Source organism: Ceratotherium simum, chromosome 30 (genome assembly GCF_057802395.1).
Source record: "Ceratotherium simum simum isolate JZ-2026a chromosome 30, ASM5780239v1, whole genome shotgun sequence".
Lineage (NCBI taxonomy): Eukaryota > Metazoa > Chordata > Mammalia > Perissodactyla > Rhinocerotidae > Ceratotherium > Ceratotherium simum.
The window spans coordinates 14,423,811-14,436,871 of NC_141929.1; the positions used below are offsets into that span (position 1 = coordinate 14,423,811).

Sequence of the window (13,061 nt, forward strand, 5' to 3'; positions counted from 1 at the left end):
TGTTAAGTCTACCTTAAAAGGTCTATTCTCTTGGAAAAAATGACAGTGATAAAGTATGTTTAAATAATTTTCAATGCAGCGTGGAAGCAAAACAGAAGCATTAAAAAATATTATATATACATTCTTCAGGCTCCGGTTGAGGACCCTTTTCCGTCGCGCGCCAACCGGAAGGTCTCTGTCTTAAAAGCTAATGGCGGACGCCGGTGGCTTGGCGTTGTCTGTGGCTTAGGCCTCGAAGAATTCAGCATCTGTTGGATATCTACGCCATCCTCCCGGCTGCAGGGTAAAGAAGCAGCATCTCGACCTCCCCGAGCGTGGGGAGGTGGAGAGAGGCCATGTAAGAGGGTGGGCCGAGCCTTTGCTGGGGTCTCTGAGGCAGCCTAGGCCCGACAGGTCCGGGCAAGGGACGAGAAGGAGGTAGAGGGGAACGCTTGGGGCGCGAATACGGCTCCCAGGCATCGTCTCTGGTTTCCGTCCACAAGGTGGGAACGAGACTGTGGCTCAAAATAAGCTTTCTAGAGATTGCTTAGCTTTTAGGCCCTGGGGGACATCTGAGAAGGACGTCTTCCCCTGGAGAGTAAACGACACTCTGACGGGAAGGTGGGAAGAGCGAGCGTGTTAAAAGCATAAATAACGGAAACAGTCTTTAGAGTCAAGACCCTGTTTTGAATTTGTGTTTTGGTACTAGGGCAACTTGTTTCTCCTGATCGTCAGTTTTTTTGTTTTTTTTTTAAAGATTTTATTTATTGCCCCCAAAGCCCCAGTAGATAGTTGTATGTCATAGCTGCACACCCTTCTAGTTGCTGTATGTGGGACTCGGCCCCAGGATGGACAGAGAAGTGGTGCCTCAACGCGCACCCGGGATCCGAACCCGGGCCGCCAGCATCGCAGCATGCGCACTTAACCACCAAGCCACAGGGCCGGCCCTGATCGTCAGTTTTAATCATTTACAAAATGGGGGACAATAGTATCTATCTTGAAGACTTCAGAATTTAAATGCGATGATATTCCCTTGGCGCATGGAGAGGGATGGAGGAAGCATTCACTGGCTCATTTTCTAGTCATTACAGACAGGAAATAGAAGTAGAGGAAATCACAAAATTTACTGTTTTGGCTGTTAATGGTACCTGGTATATAGTTCTTGTAGTTCTAGGCTGATCTTCCACAATCCAACTTCTTCCATTACCCGAGATAAAAGAATAGCTGGGGAACGTGGATCCAACCAGCTTTGGGGAAAATGAATTTCAAAGATTTTAACGGACGCTGTCAGTTATAAAGGAACTGGAAAGTAGGCTGAGTTCTTCCATCAGATATAAAGAATGAAAAGTAGCCTGAGGGGGAGCTTTTCAGGGCTTCAGAAGTGGCCTGTGGTTTCCTCTATCTCTTTTTTTTTAAACAATTCTTTACTTTTAATATAGTCAGTCCTGCAACATGATCGCGTTGACAACATGATAGGGATTTCATTGTAAATTTTAACTGCGATTTTGAGATTATATTTGAAATTTTGTAACCAGAGCAAGATGCAAGGAAATAAATTGACTTAAGTATGCTTGAGAATCACATTCACTCCTACTTTAAAATTGAGAGCAATTAGAACATATTCTTAGCCTATTTTTCCTCCAGACTTTAAACTGAGCACAGCTTTCCCTGCAACTTTCTCGATGTCTAAGCCCTTTTGGGTATGTGTGTGTCCCTGTTTCCTCTGTTTATCTTTTTGCAGGTCATTTCCCCACTCCCTTCTTGTACCACCTCAGACCTTTTCCATTCCTTATGATCCTAGAAGAATATTAAAGATGTTCCTTAGTCTTTTTTTTTTTTTTTTTTAATTTTTTGTTTATTGCAGTAACATTGGTTTATAACATTGTAAAAATTTCAGGTGTACATCATTGTACTTCTATTTCTGCATGGACTACATCATGTTCACCACCAAAATACTAATTACAACCCATCACCACACACATGTACCGAATTATCCCTTTCACCCTCCTCCCTCCCCCCTTCCCCTCTGGTAACCACCAATCCAATCTCTGTCCCTATGTATTTGTTTATTGTTGTTATTATCTACTACTTAATGAAGGAAATCATACGGTATTTGACCTTCTCCCTCTGACTTATTTCACTTTGCATAATACCCTCAATGTCCGTCCATGATGTCACAAATGGCTGGATTTCGTCGTTTCTTATGGCTGAGTAGTATTCCATTGTGTATATATACCACAGCTTCTTTATCCATTCGTCCCTTGATGGGCACTTAGGTTGCTTCCAAGTCTTGGCTATCGTGAATAAGGCTGCAGTGAACACAGGGGTGCATGTACCTTTGCAAATTGGTGTTTTCAAGTTCTTTGGATAAATACCCAACAGTGGAATAGCTGGATCGTATGGTAGTTCTATCGTTGATTTTTTGAGGAATCTCCATACTGTTTTCCATAGTGGCTGCACCAGTTTGCACTCCCACCAGCAGTGTATGAGAGTTCCCGTCTCTCCACATCCTCTCCAACACATGTTGTTTCCTGTCTTGTTAATTATAGCCATTCTGACGGGCGTGAGGTGATATCTCATTGTAGTTTTGATTTGCATTTCCCTGATAATTAGTGATTTTGAACATCTTTTCATGTGTCTGTTGGCCATCTGTATATCTTCTTTGGAGAAATGTCTGTTCAGGTCTTTTGCCCATTTTTTAATTGGGTTGGTAGTTTTTTTGTTGTGGAGATGCATGAGTTCTTTATATATTTTGGAGATTAAGCCCTTATCAGATGTATGGTTTGCAAATATCTTCTCCCAATTGTTAGGTTGTCTTTTCGTTTTGTTGATGGTTTCCTTTGCTGTGCAGAAGCTTTTTAGTTTGATGTAGTCCCATTTGTTTATTTTTTCTATTGTTTCTCTTGCCCGGTCAGATGTGGTGTTTGAAAAGATGTTGCTAAGACCCCTGTCGAAGAGCGTACTGCCTATGTTTTCTTCTAGAACTTTCACAGTTTCAGGTCTTACATTCAAGTCTTTAATCCATTTGGAGTTAATTTTTGTGTATGGTGTAAGGTAAGGATCTACTTTCAGTTTTTTGCATATGGCTATCCAGTTTTCCCAACACCATTTGTTGAAGAGACTTTCTTTTCCCCATTGTATGTTCTTGGCTCCTTTGTCAAAGATTAGCTGTCCAGTTCCTTAGTCTTGAATAGGAAAATTTATCTGTCTCAGGATCCATTTCCAGACTGGAGGATTGATCTTCTCTTAGTTATCCTGCTTTTGCCCAGCCCAGAAATGATTATTATTTGTGAGGACATTTACTGATAATTCTCTTTTCTAACTTAACAAAACCAAATTCATGTGTTAATTACACAATGAGTACTTTGGATTTCTCCAGATCCATGGCTTTGTCTCTAATTGAGGAAAAATAACTCAGTTTATTTTCCAGCAGTAACTGTACATAGATGTAGTTTTGGGTAATTCTTTTAGGGTAGAGGTACACCAGTTTGCAGTCTTTAGTCCTGTGTGATGAGACGAATTATTTTTTGTGACTGTATACCGCTGTAGGGAGGCCTCCTCCTGATGTGGCAGGAATTCAGTTTTTTAGTTTTTGATGGTGAGTAGGTTTAAATTTTAAATTCTAATTACTCCTCAAATATAGAGCTATATAGAGATGCAAATGAAACCACTTAAGTTACCAATTTTTATCTGCAAATTTTATTAGCAAAGGTCTGGTTGTGAGGGAATAGGGACTCGTACATTGTCAGGGGTGTAAATTAGAGTTTCTTTGAAAGGTGATTTGGCAATATCTCTCAAAATTTCAAATGCCTGAATTCCTCAATCCAGCAATTTCACTTCTAGGAATTTATCTTAGAGATACATTCGTGCACGTATAAATGACCTATATGGGCCTGCCCGGTGGTGTAGGCAGTTAAGTGGTGTGCTCCGCTTTGGTGGCCTGGGTTTTGCAGGTTCGGATCCCGGGCGCGCACTGACGCACAGCTTGTCAAGCCATGCTGTGGGGGTGTCTCATATAAAGTAGAGGAAGATCGGCAGGGACGTTAGCTCAGGGCCAGTCTTCCTCAGCAAAAAAAAAAGAGGAGGATTGGTATTGGATGTTAGCTCAGGCTGATCTTCCTCATAAAAAAAAAAATAAGTTTAAAAAAAAAGACCTATACGAGGGATTTTCTTTGCAGCAGTGTTCACAATAGCAAAAGACTGGGAACAATCTAAGTGTTCATCAGTAGGGTATGGGCTAAATGAATTCTAATATACTTGTTCAGTGGAATACTCCACAGCTGTAAAATAAAAATGAGCAAGCACTTTGTTTGTTAGTATCGCCAAGATAGATAAAATAATATATAATAATTTGCGGTATAATGTGAGCATACAATATATAAACCCCAACTTTTCGTTAAAAGGGGATAAAATACAGTGTTAATGTGAATTACTGCCTGTACGTACAGAAAATGTCTGGAAGGACACAATATAACTTGGTGAAATTGATTCCCTCAGGGAGGAGAGCTGTATGGCTAGGGAATGGGTGGAGGGAGGTTTTTGTTGTGCTTTTGAATTTTGAACCACGTGAATGTATAGCCTATTCAGACACAAGTAAATGTAGACCTGCTTAATTTCTGTGACAGTAAAAGCAAATAGTGTTGCATTAATGGCCCAGATACCAGCTCCCAACATTTTTACCGCTTGTTACGTGATCTCAGGCAGGTGATTTAATTTTTTAGCCTCCATTTTCTCATCTGTGAAATTAGTGTAATATTGAGTACTTTATAGATTTCTTATGATATTAGAGGCAAAGTATGTAGCATAGTGCCTGGCATATAGAAGGCTCTCTAGTTATAAATATGTTTTTCCTCAGTAGGCCTTTACTTGTTCTGCTGTCTTCAGCCAGAAGTTCCCATATAGAAATGTCTGTTAAATTAACAACTTCCCAACTGATATTTTTTTACTTTTATGTGCTCTTAGCTTGCTTTAACTTAGTATAACCAAGGCCTGGATTGTGGAGTTGTGGGTCGCTCAGTGTTGTTGCCACCATGTTCCTGTACAACTTGACCTTGCAGCGAGCCACTGGCATCAGCTTTGCCATTCATGGCAACTTCTCGGGTAAGTCTCCAGTTAACTAACTTTCTGAATTTAACATTTTTAATATTACTAGTTTTATGCTTCAAATTCCTTTTTCAAATTCAAACTTTTTTTCTAAAGCAAATTACAGAAAGAAATTTTTTTTTAATCATAGAGAACATTGTAATTTATGTAATCCTTTACAGTTTCCAATGCACTTTGGAGTACTTGATTTTATCTGATCCCCAAAAGACCTTTGGAAAGTAAGGTGGCCTGATAAATGGTGGCATTGAGCAAATGAGAATGGATTGAGATCAGTAGGAGTGGGATATCAGATAGGATAGGAAGCCATTTAGGCATTAGATAGTGTAGACCTGTACTAGGGCAGTAGGGATAGAAAAAAAGAGAAAGATATGAGTTTCCAGCCTGGGTGGCAGAGAAAATGACAGTAACATTGATAGTAGGTTAATTGAGACCAGAGAGGGAGTTTGGGGAAGGAGGAACTTAGTTATTTTAAACAGTTAGTTGAAAGTTGATGACAGCTCATCCAGGTGGAATTATGTAGCAGGCAGGGAGAGATGGGGACAAGTTGGCTGTTATGCATTTGGAGGTGTTGATTGCAGTTATGAAAACTAGTGAACTTTTTAGGAGTGAGTTTAGAAAGAAACTATATGTTAGATGACAGCTTTAAAAGTTCTTTGAGACATTACCTAAAACTGAACAAAAAGTATGATTTCTTAGAACAGTAGCCTTAAAGATGGGCTAGAAAGAGCCTTTGGAAATTTTTAATCTTATGAAGCTAAACATTATATGTTAAAACCATTTGTAGACAACCCCCAATTATGCAGATTGATGGCAAATCTTAGAAAAATAAAAATTTTTTAAAAAAGTAACTTGTGTGACCATTTTTTGAACACTTCTTTGATACCGCTTTTGTTAGATTATTTCAATTCTAGGAAAAGTACCTTTTAAATAAGTTTATAGAGTAAATTAACTTAAAATACTGAGCCCCCAACTCATTTAATTATATTTATCTTTAGTGGCATTTTGATCCATTCAGATTACTTTTTGGACTAGTTCTGATTGTTCATGATCTTTATTTTTTTGGCAATCTAGGAACCAAACAACAGGAAATTGTTGTTTCCCGTGGGAAGATCTTGGAGCTACTTCGTCCTGACCCCAACACTGGCAAAGTACACACTCTACTAACTGTGGAAGTATTTGGTGTTATCCGGTCACTCATGGCCTTTAGGCTAACAGGTGGCACCAAAGACTACATTGTGGTTGGCAGTGACTCAGGTCGGATTGTTATCCTGGAATACCAGCCATCTAAGAACATGTTTGAGAAAATTCACCAAGAAACCTTTGGCAAGAGTGGATGCCGTCGCATTGTTCCTGGCCAGTTCTTAGCTGTGGATCCCAAAGGGCGAGCTGTTATGATAAGTGAGTGACTTGCTCTGTTGAGTGCATCTCTGAGTCTTATGGATGCTCAGTTTAGGAGAACAGTGCTGTGATTTTGGCAGGGTGCAATAAGTCACTTAACTGGGTGAAGTTTGGATTGTATTTGGATTAACTCCATGGTTTAAGGTTGCTTTTCCTTTTAAAACAATGGGAAAAGTCTTAACACACCTTTTCTCCTTCCTGTCTAGTTGGAAATAGGTGTTTTTCCATTTCTTACTTTATCTGAAGCAAAAAGACTACAATGAAATGATTTTACTTTATTAGACAATGACTATGATTGTTTTCATTGGCCCGAAGTGATGATTCACATTCATGTCTCTTCTCTGATAAACCTCTTGAAGAAGATTCTGTGTATCTGATCAGGCCTCCACAGGGCAAACCTCTCTGAGCAGTCACAAAATTATTAAATCTGATTCAGAGAATAAAGCTACCAATTTTATGAGTATTATTTAGTTTTCCAATATCATTAAATCTAGGGCACACTAAAAAATTTTGAAGAGTTAGTGGGATAGTAAGATCCCTTTTAGGAAGGAGAGGGGTAAAATGATGCTGTTGTCTGTATTAATGATAGCAAAATCCTAAGTTAATACACGTGTAGAGTTAGTGTTGGCTGTTAATGATTTTTTAAAAATAATCGTGATGTGAATCTAGCTAGCTGTTCTGTAAGCCTTTCTTTTCATTATCTGGAAATTTTGTGTGTTTTGTCTGCTCCAACTACAGGTGCCATTGAGAAACAGAAATTGGTGTATATCTTGAACAGAGATGCTGCAGCCCGGCTTACTATTTCATCTCCCCTGGAGGCCCACAAAGCGAACACTTTAGTGTATCATGTGGTTGGAGTAGATGTGGGATTTGAAAATCCAATGTTTGCTTGTCTGGAAATGGATTATGAGGTAATGGGGGCCATGTGACTGTTTGTCTGTTTCCCTCCCCTCATTCCCTCACTCTCCCCCTCTCCCCTTTGGGTTTCTTCCACTCACCTCAGTGCTTTCCTAAGATTGTATCTTCCTTGTGCATGTCTTATATCTCTTCTGCTAACAAATCTTTTCCGTATTCCAAATGCCTTACTAAAACACTTTGGAATGTTTCAGAGTCTATCTTCCTGTGTAATAGCACCTTGCTCTGATTTGAACAATCTCCTTATGGAAACAGGGTATTTATTGGGAAAAGCTGTTTGAAAAGGGGGGTAAAACTGTATTTTTTCACAGGGAAGTTGTGAAAGGTGGGGCATACCATTCTTTCCCTTGAATGAAAGGCAGTATCTAGTAGAGGGAACCCTGGTCCTAGAAATAGGAGACCCAGGTTCTTGTTTCAGCTCTGCTGTTACCTAGTAGTGTGAACTTTGGCAAAGCCTTTGGCATCTGTGGGCCTCTTCTTTGTGAAATGGAGAAATCCTTATGCCCTTTCCAGCTCTAAAAATTGATTTTATGGTACTGATTCGTCTTTATGCCACTGTACTCTATAGGAAGCAGACAATGATCCAACAGGGGAAGCAGCGGCTAATACCCAGCAGACGCTTACTTTCTATGAGTTAGACCTCGGTTTAAATCACGTGGTCCGAAAATACAGTGAGCCTTTGGAGGAACATGGCAACTTCCTTATTACAGGTACTTTTCTGTCAGAGCTGCTCTGTGTCCTTTTGCTTGGTCCATTTTTGCCCAAATTTATGAGGGTTTACTTAATAGAGTTTGGAAACTATAATCCATTGGTAGTAAACCTGAGTACCTTGTCTATGTTTTGGCAAGATTAGAAGTTCATGCAGTGGTTAATTCTTATCCTCTAGTAGGGGCAGGGAAGAAAGGATGAGGAGAGCAGTCAGCTTGGAATATTGATTACTGTTGGTTGCTGTGATTTTTTTTTTTTTTTTTTTTGGTGAGGAAGATCAGCCCAGAGCTAACATCCATGCCAATCCTTCTCTTTTTGCTGAGGAAGACCCGCCTGAGCTAACATCTATTGCCAATCCTCCTCTTTTTTTTTTTTCCCTTTTTCTCCCCAAAGCCCCAGTAGATAGTTGTATGTCATAGTTGCACATCCTTCTAGTCGCTGTATGTGGGACGCCGCCTCAGCATGGCCGGACAAGCAGTGTGTAGGTGTGCGTCCGGATCCGAACCCGGGCCACAGTAGCGGAGCATGCGCACTTAACTGCTAAGCCACGGGGCCGGCCCTGTGATATTTTGATTGTAGTCAATCTTTCGCTCATTAAGAAAATCAAAACCTAGTTCTTTGAAAAGACAAATGAAATGGACAAATATAAGATAAAGCTGCATGTCCATGAATTTTGAAAACTTAGACGAAGTAGAAATATTTTTGAAAGTATTTATAATATTGATAAAATTTTGTATTTTATCAATACCAAAATTGATCCAAGAAGAAGTTAAGAACCTGAATAGATCAGCATCCATTAAAGAAATTGGAGCAGTAGTCAGAAATGTCTTTCCTCCAAAAGATTTAAGGTCTAGAATTTTCAGGAATCTTAGATTTCTCCAGAGATTAGAAAAAGAATAAAAGCTATTATGCTACTTTATCAGCCTAATATAACTTCAGTACCAAACCTGTAAGGACAGTAATAAAAATTTACAGGCTAGTTGTACTTACGATTATAGATACAAAAAGCTAAAATTTTGGCAAATCAAATTCGACTGTTTTAAGTGCATCATAGCTAAGTAAGATTTTTGTAGGAACTCAAAGATATTCACTATTAGAAAATCAGTATCAGTTTAATTCATTATATTAAAAGACTAGAGGAGGACAACTATGTGGTCATCTAAATTTCAGCAGGCTTGGGGAAGACAATGATCCATTCCTTTCTGATTTGAGCCATTTGTGCTTGGATTGGTGTCTAAAATGAAATATGTCTGTTGTTGGGGTAGGATTTTGGAGAAGAGTAATATAAGACAGTACTTGCCTTTGAGCATTAAATCTTAGGAAGAGACTATATATTAAGCAGAAGAACCTTGGAAAATAAAGGACACATTCATTACGTGTTGTAACATACTACCATCCCTTTCATTTATGAAGGCTTCATTCATTCAACAAATTTTTATTGAGCCTCTACAATCAATATGTGCAAAGTCAGTCTACTGGGTCCTGGTCCTGCAATGAAAAATTAAATGTGGTGTCTTCTCTTATGCAAGATTGAGTCTAGTGGTGAATATGTACAAGTAACAAAAAAGATTGCTGGAGTGTGCTGTATGCCATGGTGGTGTAGAGGAGGGGTCCCTAACCCAGGGAAAGGAAGAGAATGTGTTAGAGAAAGCTTTCTGGAGAAGTGCTCTCTAGGCTGAGACCTAAAGCCTAGTTAGGAGTTAGCTAGGTACAGTGAGGGTGGAGGAAGGAGTTTCTGCTGTGGGCAAAGGGAACAGAATGCACAAAGGCCCAAATGCCAGAAAGAACGTGGTTCATTGTAAGAACTGAAAGCTCATTGTGGTTGGATCATTAGAGCAGAAGGGCTGGGGTAGAGGTAGTGGTGTGGGGAGGTAGCTTCTGAAGGATTTCAAGCAGGGGAATAATAACCTGTTTAAGATTAATATTTTAGAAATACTGCTTGCTTACATTTTGGCTAATGGAATGAAGGATAAGACTATAAGCCAGGAGATTGGTCAGGAAGCTGTTTCACTTAACCAAGAGAAATGGGCAGCATGAAGAGAGTTTAGCACCAAGAGAGCTGCTAAGCAGGTAGAATTAATAGGGCTGTGGGAGAGGGGAACATTGAAGGGTGGCACCCAGGTTTCTGGTGTGGTCTATTGGTCGATGGTGTTACTCTCTAAAGTGGAGAATCCAAGAGGTGGAACAGGTTTAGGAAGGAACTTGAGTTTGTTTGTGAACACATTGTATTTTTAAGCTGCCATGGAATATCCATGTGAGAGTGTCTAACAGGCAGTTGGATTATAGCTCTGAAGCTGAGAACTGAGTTTTGGGCTTGGAGCTAAAAATTTAGATGCATTATCAGGTATCTGGACAGGCTGAGATCACCCAAACTGTGCTCCGTCCTTGTCTGGTATAATACTAGGGAAAAGAAACACTTTGAATATTTCTCAGCTTCAGGCACACTGTACCTTCATCATGTTGTGCTGAAGGAGAGAAGGAATTGAAAACTAAATTGTAATTCATGGTTATGTCAAATTATTGCTAAGTTTTATTTCCTCTGACAGTTCCGGGAGGGTCAGATGGTCCAAGTGGAGTGCTCATTTGCTCTGAAAACTATATTACCTACAAGAACTTTGGTGACCAACCAGATATCCGCTGTCCAATTCCTAGGAGACGGGTAAGATCTTTGCTATACGAGAAGATATATTCGTGTTTGTGAAATGAACTTAATTTTTGTAATTATAGTGTAGTCTCTTAGTTTATGTTATCAAATTTTAGTTTCTTTGTAAATTTGGTTTCTAATAAAGCTGGTAAAATATTTTCGTAAAAGCAAGACGAATTCTTTGAGAAAGGGAATTAAAACCCAACACAATTTCCATTTCGGAAGAACCTATGGACATTATCATTTTGAAATTCCTTCAAGTTTCTAGGAAGACGCCAGATATATTTATTGGAGATAAATTGTCTTTCATTCTTTTTGTCTCCCCTCCCCTATTCCAACATACAGAAAATTTTAAAAGAATAGAAGGATGAATTTCTATATGCCTTTCACTTAGATTCACCAATTATTAATGTTTTGCTACATTTGCCTTTCTTATGAAATATCTATATACTTCTTTAAGCAAAACCATTTGAAAATAAATTGTAGGCATTGTGACACATAAGAATCTCCTAAGATGTAGCTTCTAAGAATGAGGAAGTTTTCCTACATAACCACACTACCAATATCATGCCCAAGAAATTCACCGTTTTGTGTAATACGATTATCTTATGTACAGGTCATATACCAGTTTCTCTCATTGTCCAAAAAATTCCCCTTATATCTATCTTTAGTCTCCTTTAATTTAGAATATTTCGTCTCACCTTTGGTTTTGGTCTTAAGAGTCTGGGGCTAATTTTCTTGTAGTTTGTCCCATAATCTTTTTCCTTATGAATATATCCATATTAATATTTTTGATAGAATTATTACATAGTTGGTGATACATATTTCCCACTACATCTCATTAGGGGCTCATAATGTTGATTTGACTCATTGTTGGTGATCTAAATTGATCACTTCATTAAGGTGGTGTCTGCCTGCTACTCTTCCTTGTAAAGGTACTTTTTCCTTTTTGTACTTGGTGTGGAATCTGGTGGTGAACTCTAAGACTGTGAATATCCTTTTTCCCGACGTCTTTTCACACAGTGGTTTTCCCCTCAATCAGTTACTACGTTGGTGGTTGAAAATGGTGTTTTATTGTTTTTAATTTTAATAGTTTATTATGGAAATTGTTAGGCATACAAAAGTAGAGTATAATGAACTTATAATGAAGACTGAGCTGTGTACCCAGCTTCAGCAGTTATCAACACATGGCTAATCTTATTTCATCTCTGCTTCCTCAATCTCTCTTCTCACCCCTGGGTTATTTATCATCTTTTTAGTTGTAATTTCTAGGTCTTGGGTTAAACCTTTTAGGACTTATTTAGTTTATCTAATACATGGTATCTGAGTAAGATTCAATCAATTTTAGAAAACCTGAGAAGAAATTTATCAAGTTAAATTCTTGGTAAGAGAAGGGAAATAATTTGATTTGGTTGATCAGAAATTTTCTTTTTCTTTCTTTTTTTTTGGGAGGAAGACAGGCCCTGAGCTAACATCCGATGCCAGTCTTCCTCTTTTTGCTGAGGAAGATTGGCCCTGGGCTAACATCCATGCCCATCTTCCTCCACTTTATATGGGACGCCAGCTTGGCTGGACAAGCGGTGCATTGGTGCGCACCTGGGATCCAAACCTACGAACCCCAGGCCACCGAAGTGGAGGGCGCACACTTAACTGCTGCGCCACCGGGGCTGGCCTCGGTTGATCAGAAATTTATGGAGCACCTAACTGCCAGGCACTGTACTTGGCTTTGGGGCTACAAAGAAGTGTAAAACATGTTTTGCTCTTGAAGAGCTTACTTAGTGAGAGAAATACAAAATGTTGGAAACATTAAAAGAAAGAAATCCATGGGCCAGCCCCATAGCCTAGTGGTTAAGTTCAGCGTGCTGTGCTTCAGCAGCCCAGGTTCAATTCCCTGGTACAGACTTACACCACTCATCAACGGCCATGCTGTGGCAGCAACCCACGTACAAAATAGAGGAAGATTGGCACAAATGTTAGCTCAGAGCCAATCTTCCTCAAGCAGAAAGAGGAAGATTGGCAACAGATCTTATCTTAGGGCAAATTTTCCTCAGCTAAAAAAAAAAAAAGGAAAAAATCCAAAATCATAGCGAAGGGGATGCCTTTTAGGAATCAAGGAAGTTGATGTAGAACAGAGCTGATGATGGATGGTTTGGATGGTAGTGTTGTGGACATGTAAGAGTTTTATTCACAGCCTGAAATGATGATTCTTTACATTTCATGTCTCTTCTCTGACATTTATGTCTGGAGATAGTTCTTGCCTTACAATCTGATCAGGCTGTAGAGTGGAATTGTGGCTATTTTTTGGTACCTAGGC

At 39.3% G+C, this 13,061-nt stretch overlaps 1 protein-coding gene and 2 non-coding genes across 4 annotated transcripts in view; all 3 read left to right on the forward strand.

Annotated features, from left to right (window-relative positions):
• Positions 1 to 163: 163 nt before the first annotated feature.
• The window catches only part of SF3B3 (splicing factor 3b subunit 3), a 51,688-nt gene continuing 38,790 nt past the window's right edge, over positions 164 to 13,061 (forward strand). Inside the window, exons 1-6 of one of the 2 annotated variants that reach the window (XM_087419959.1) lie at positions 164 to 283; positions 4,942 to 5,079; positions 6,154 to 6,480; positions 7,219 to 7,391; positions 7,964 to 8,105; positions 10,650 to 10,762. In XM_087419959.1, coding sequence (XP_087276085.1) covers positions 5,010 to 5,079; positions 6,154 to 6,480; positions 7,219 to 7,391; positions 7,964 to 8,105; positions 10,650 to 10,762 — 825 coding nt within the window. In that variant the 5' untranslated portion in view covers positions 164 to 283; positions 4,942 to 5,009. Of the gene's footprint in view, positions 338 to 4,941; positions 5,080 to 6,153; positions 6,481 to 7,218; positions 7,392 to 7,963; positions 8,106 to 10,649; positions 10,763 to 13,061 lie in introns of both variants that reach the window. The other variant, XM_087419960.1, reaches the window with a different exon arrangement.
• On the forward strand, positions 6,786 to 6,865 carry LOC147913095 (small nucleolar RNA SNORD111). The gene has a single exon (XR_015549202.1). It is a non-coding gene; the product is annotated as a small nucleolar RNA SNORD111 (small nucleolar RNA).
• On the forward strand, positions 12,936 to 13,025 carry LOC147913096 (small nucleolar RNA SNORD111). Its single transcript, XR_015549200.1, has one exon. It is a non-coding gene; the product is annotated as a small nucleolar RNA SNORD111 (small nucleolar RNA).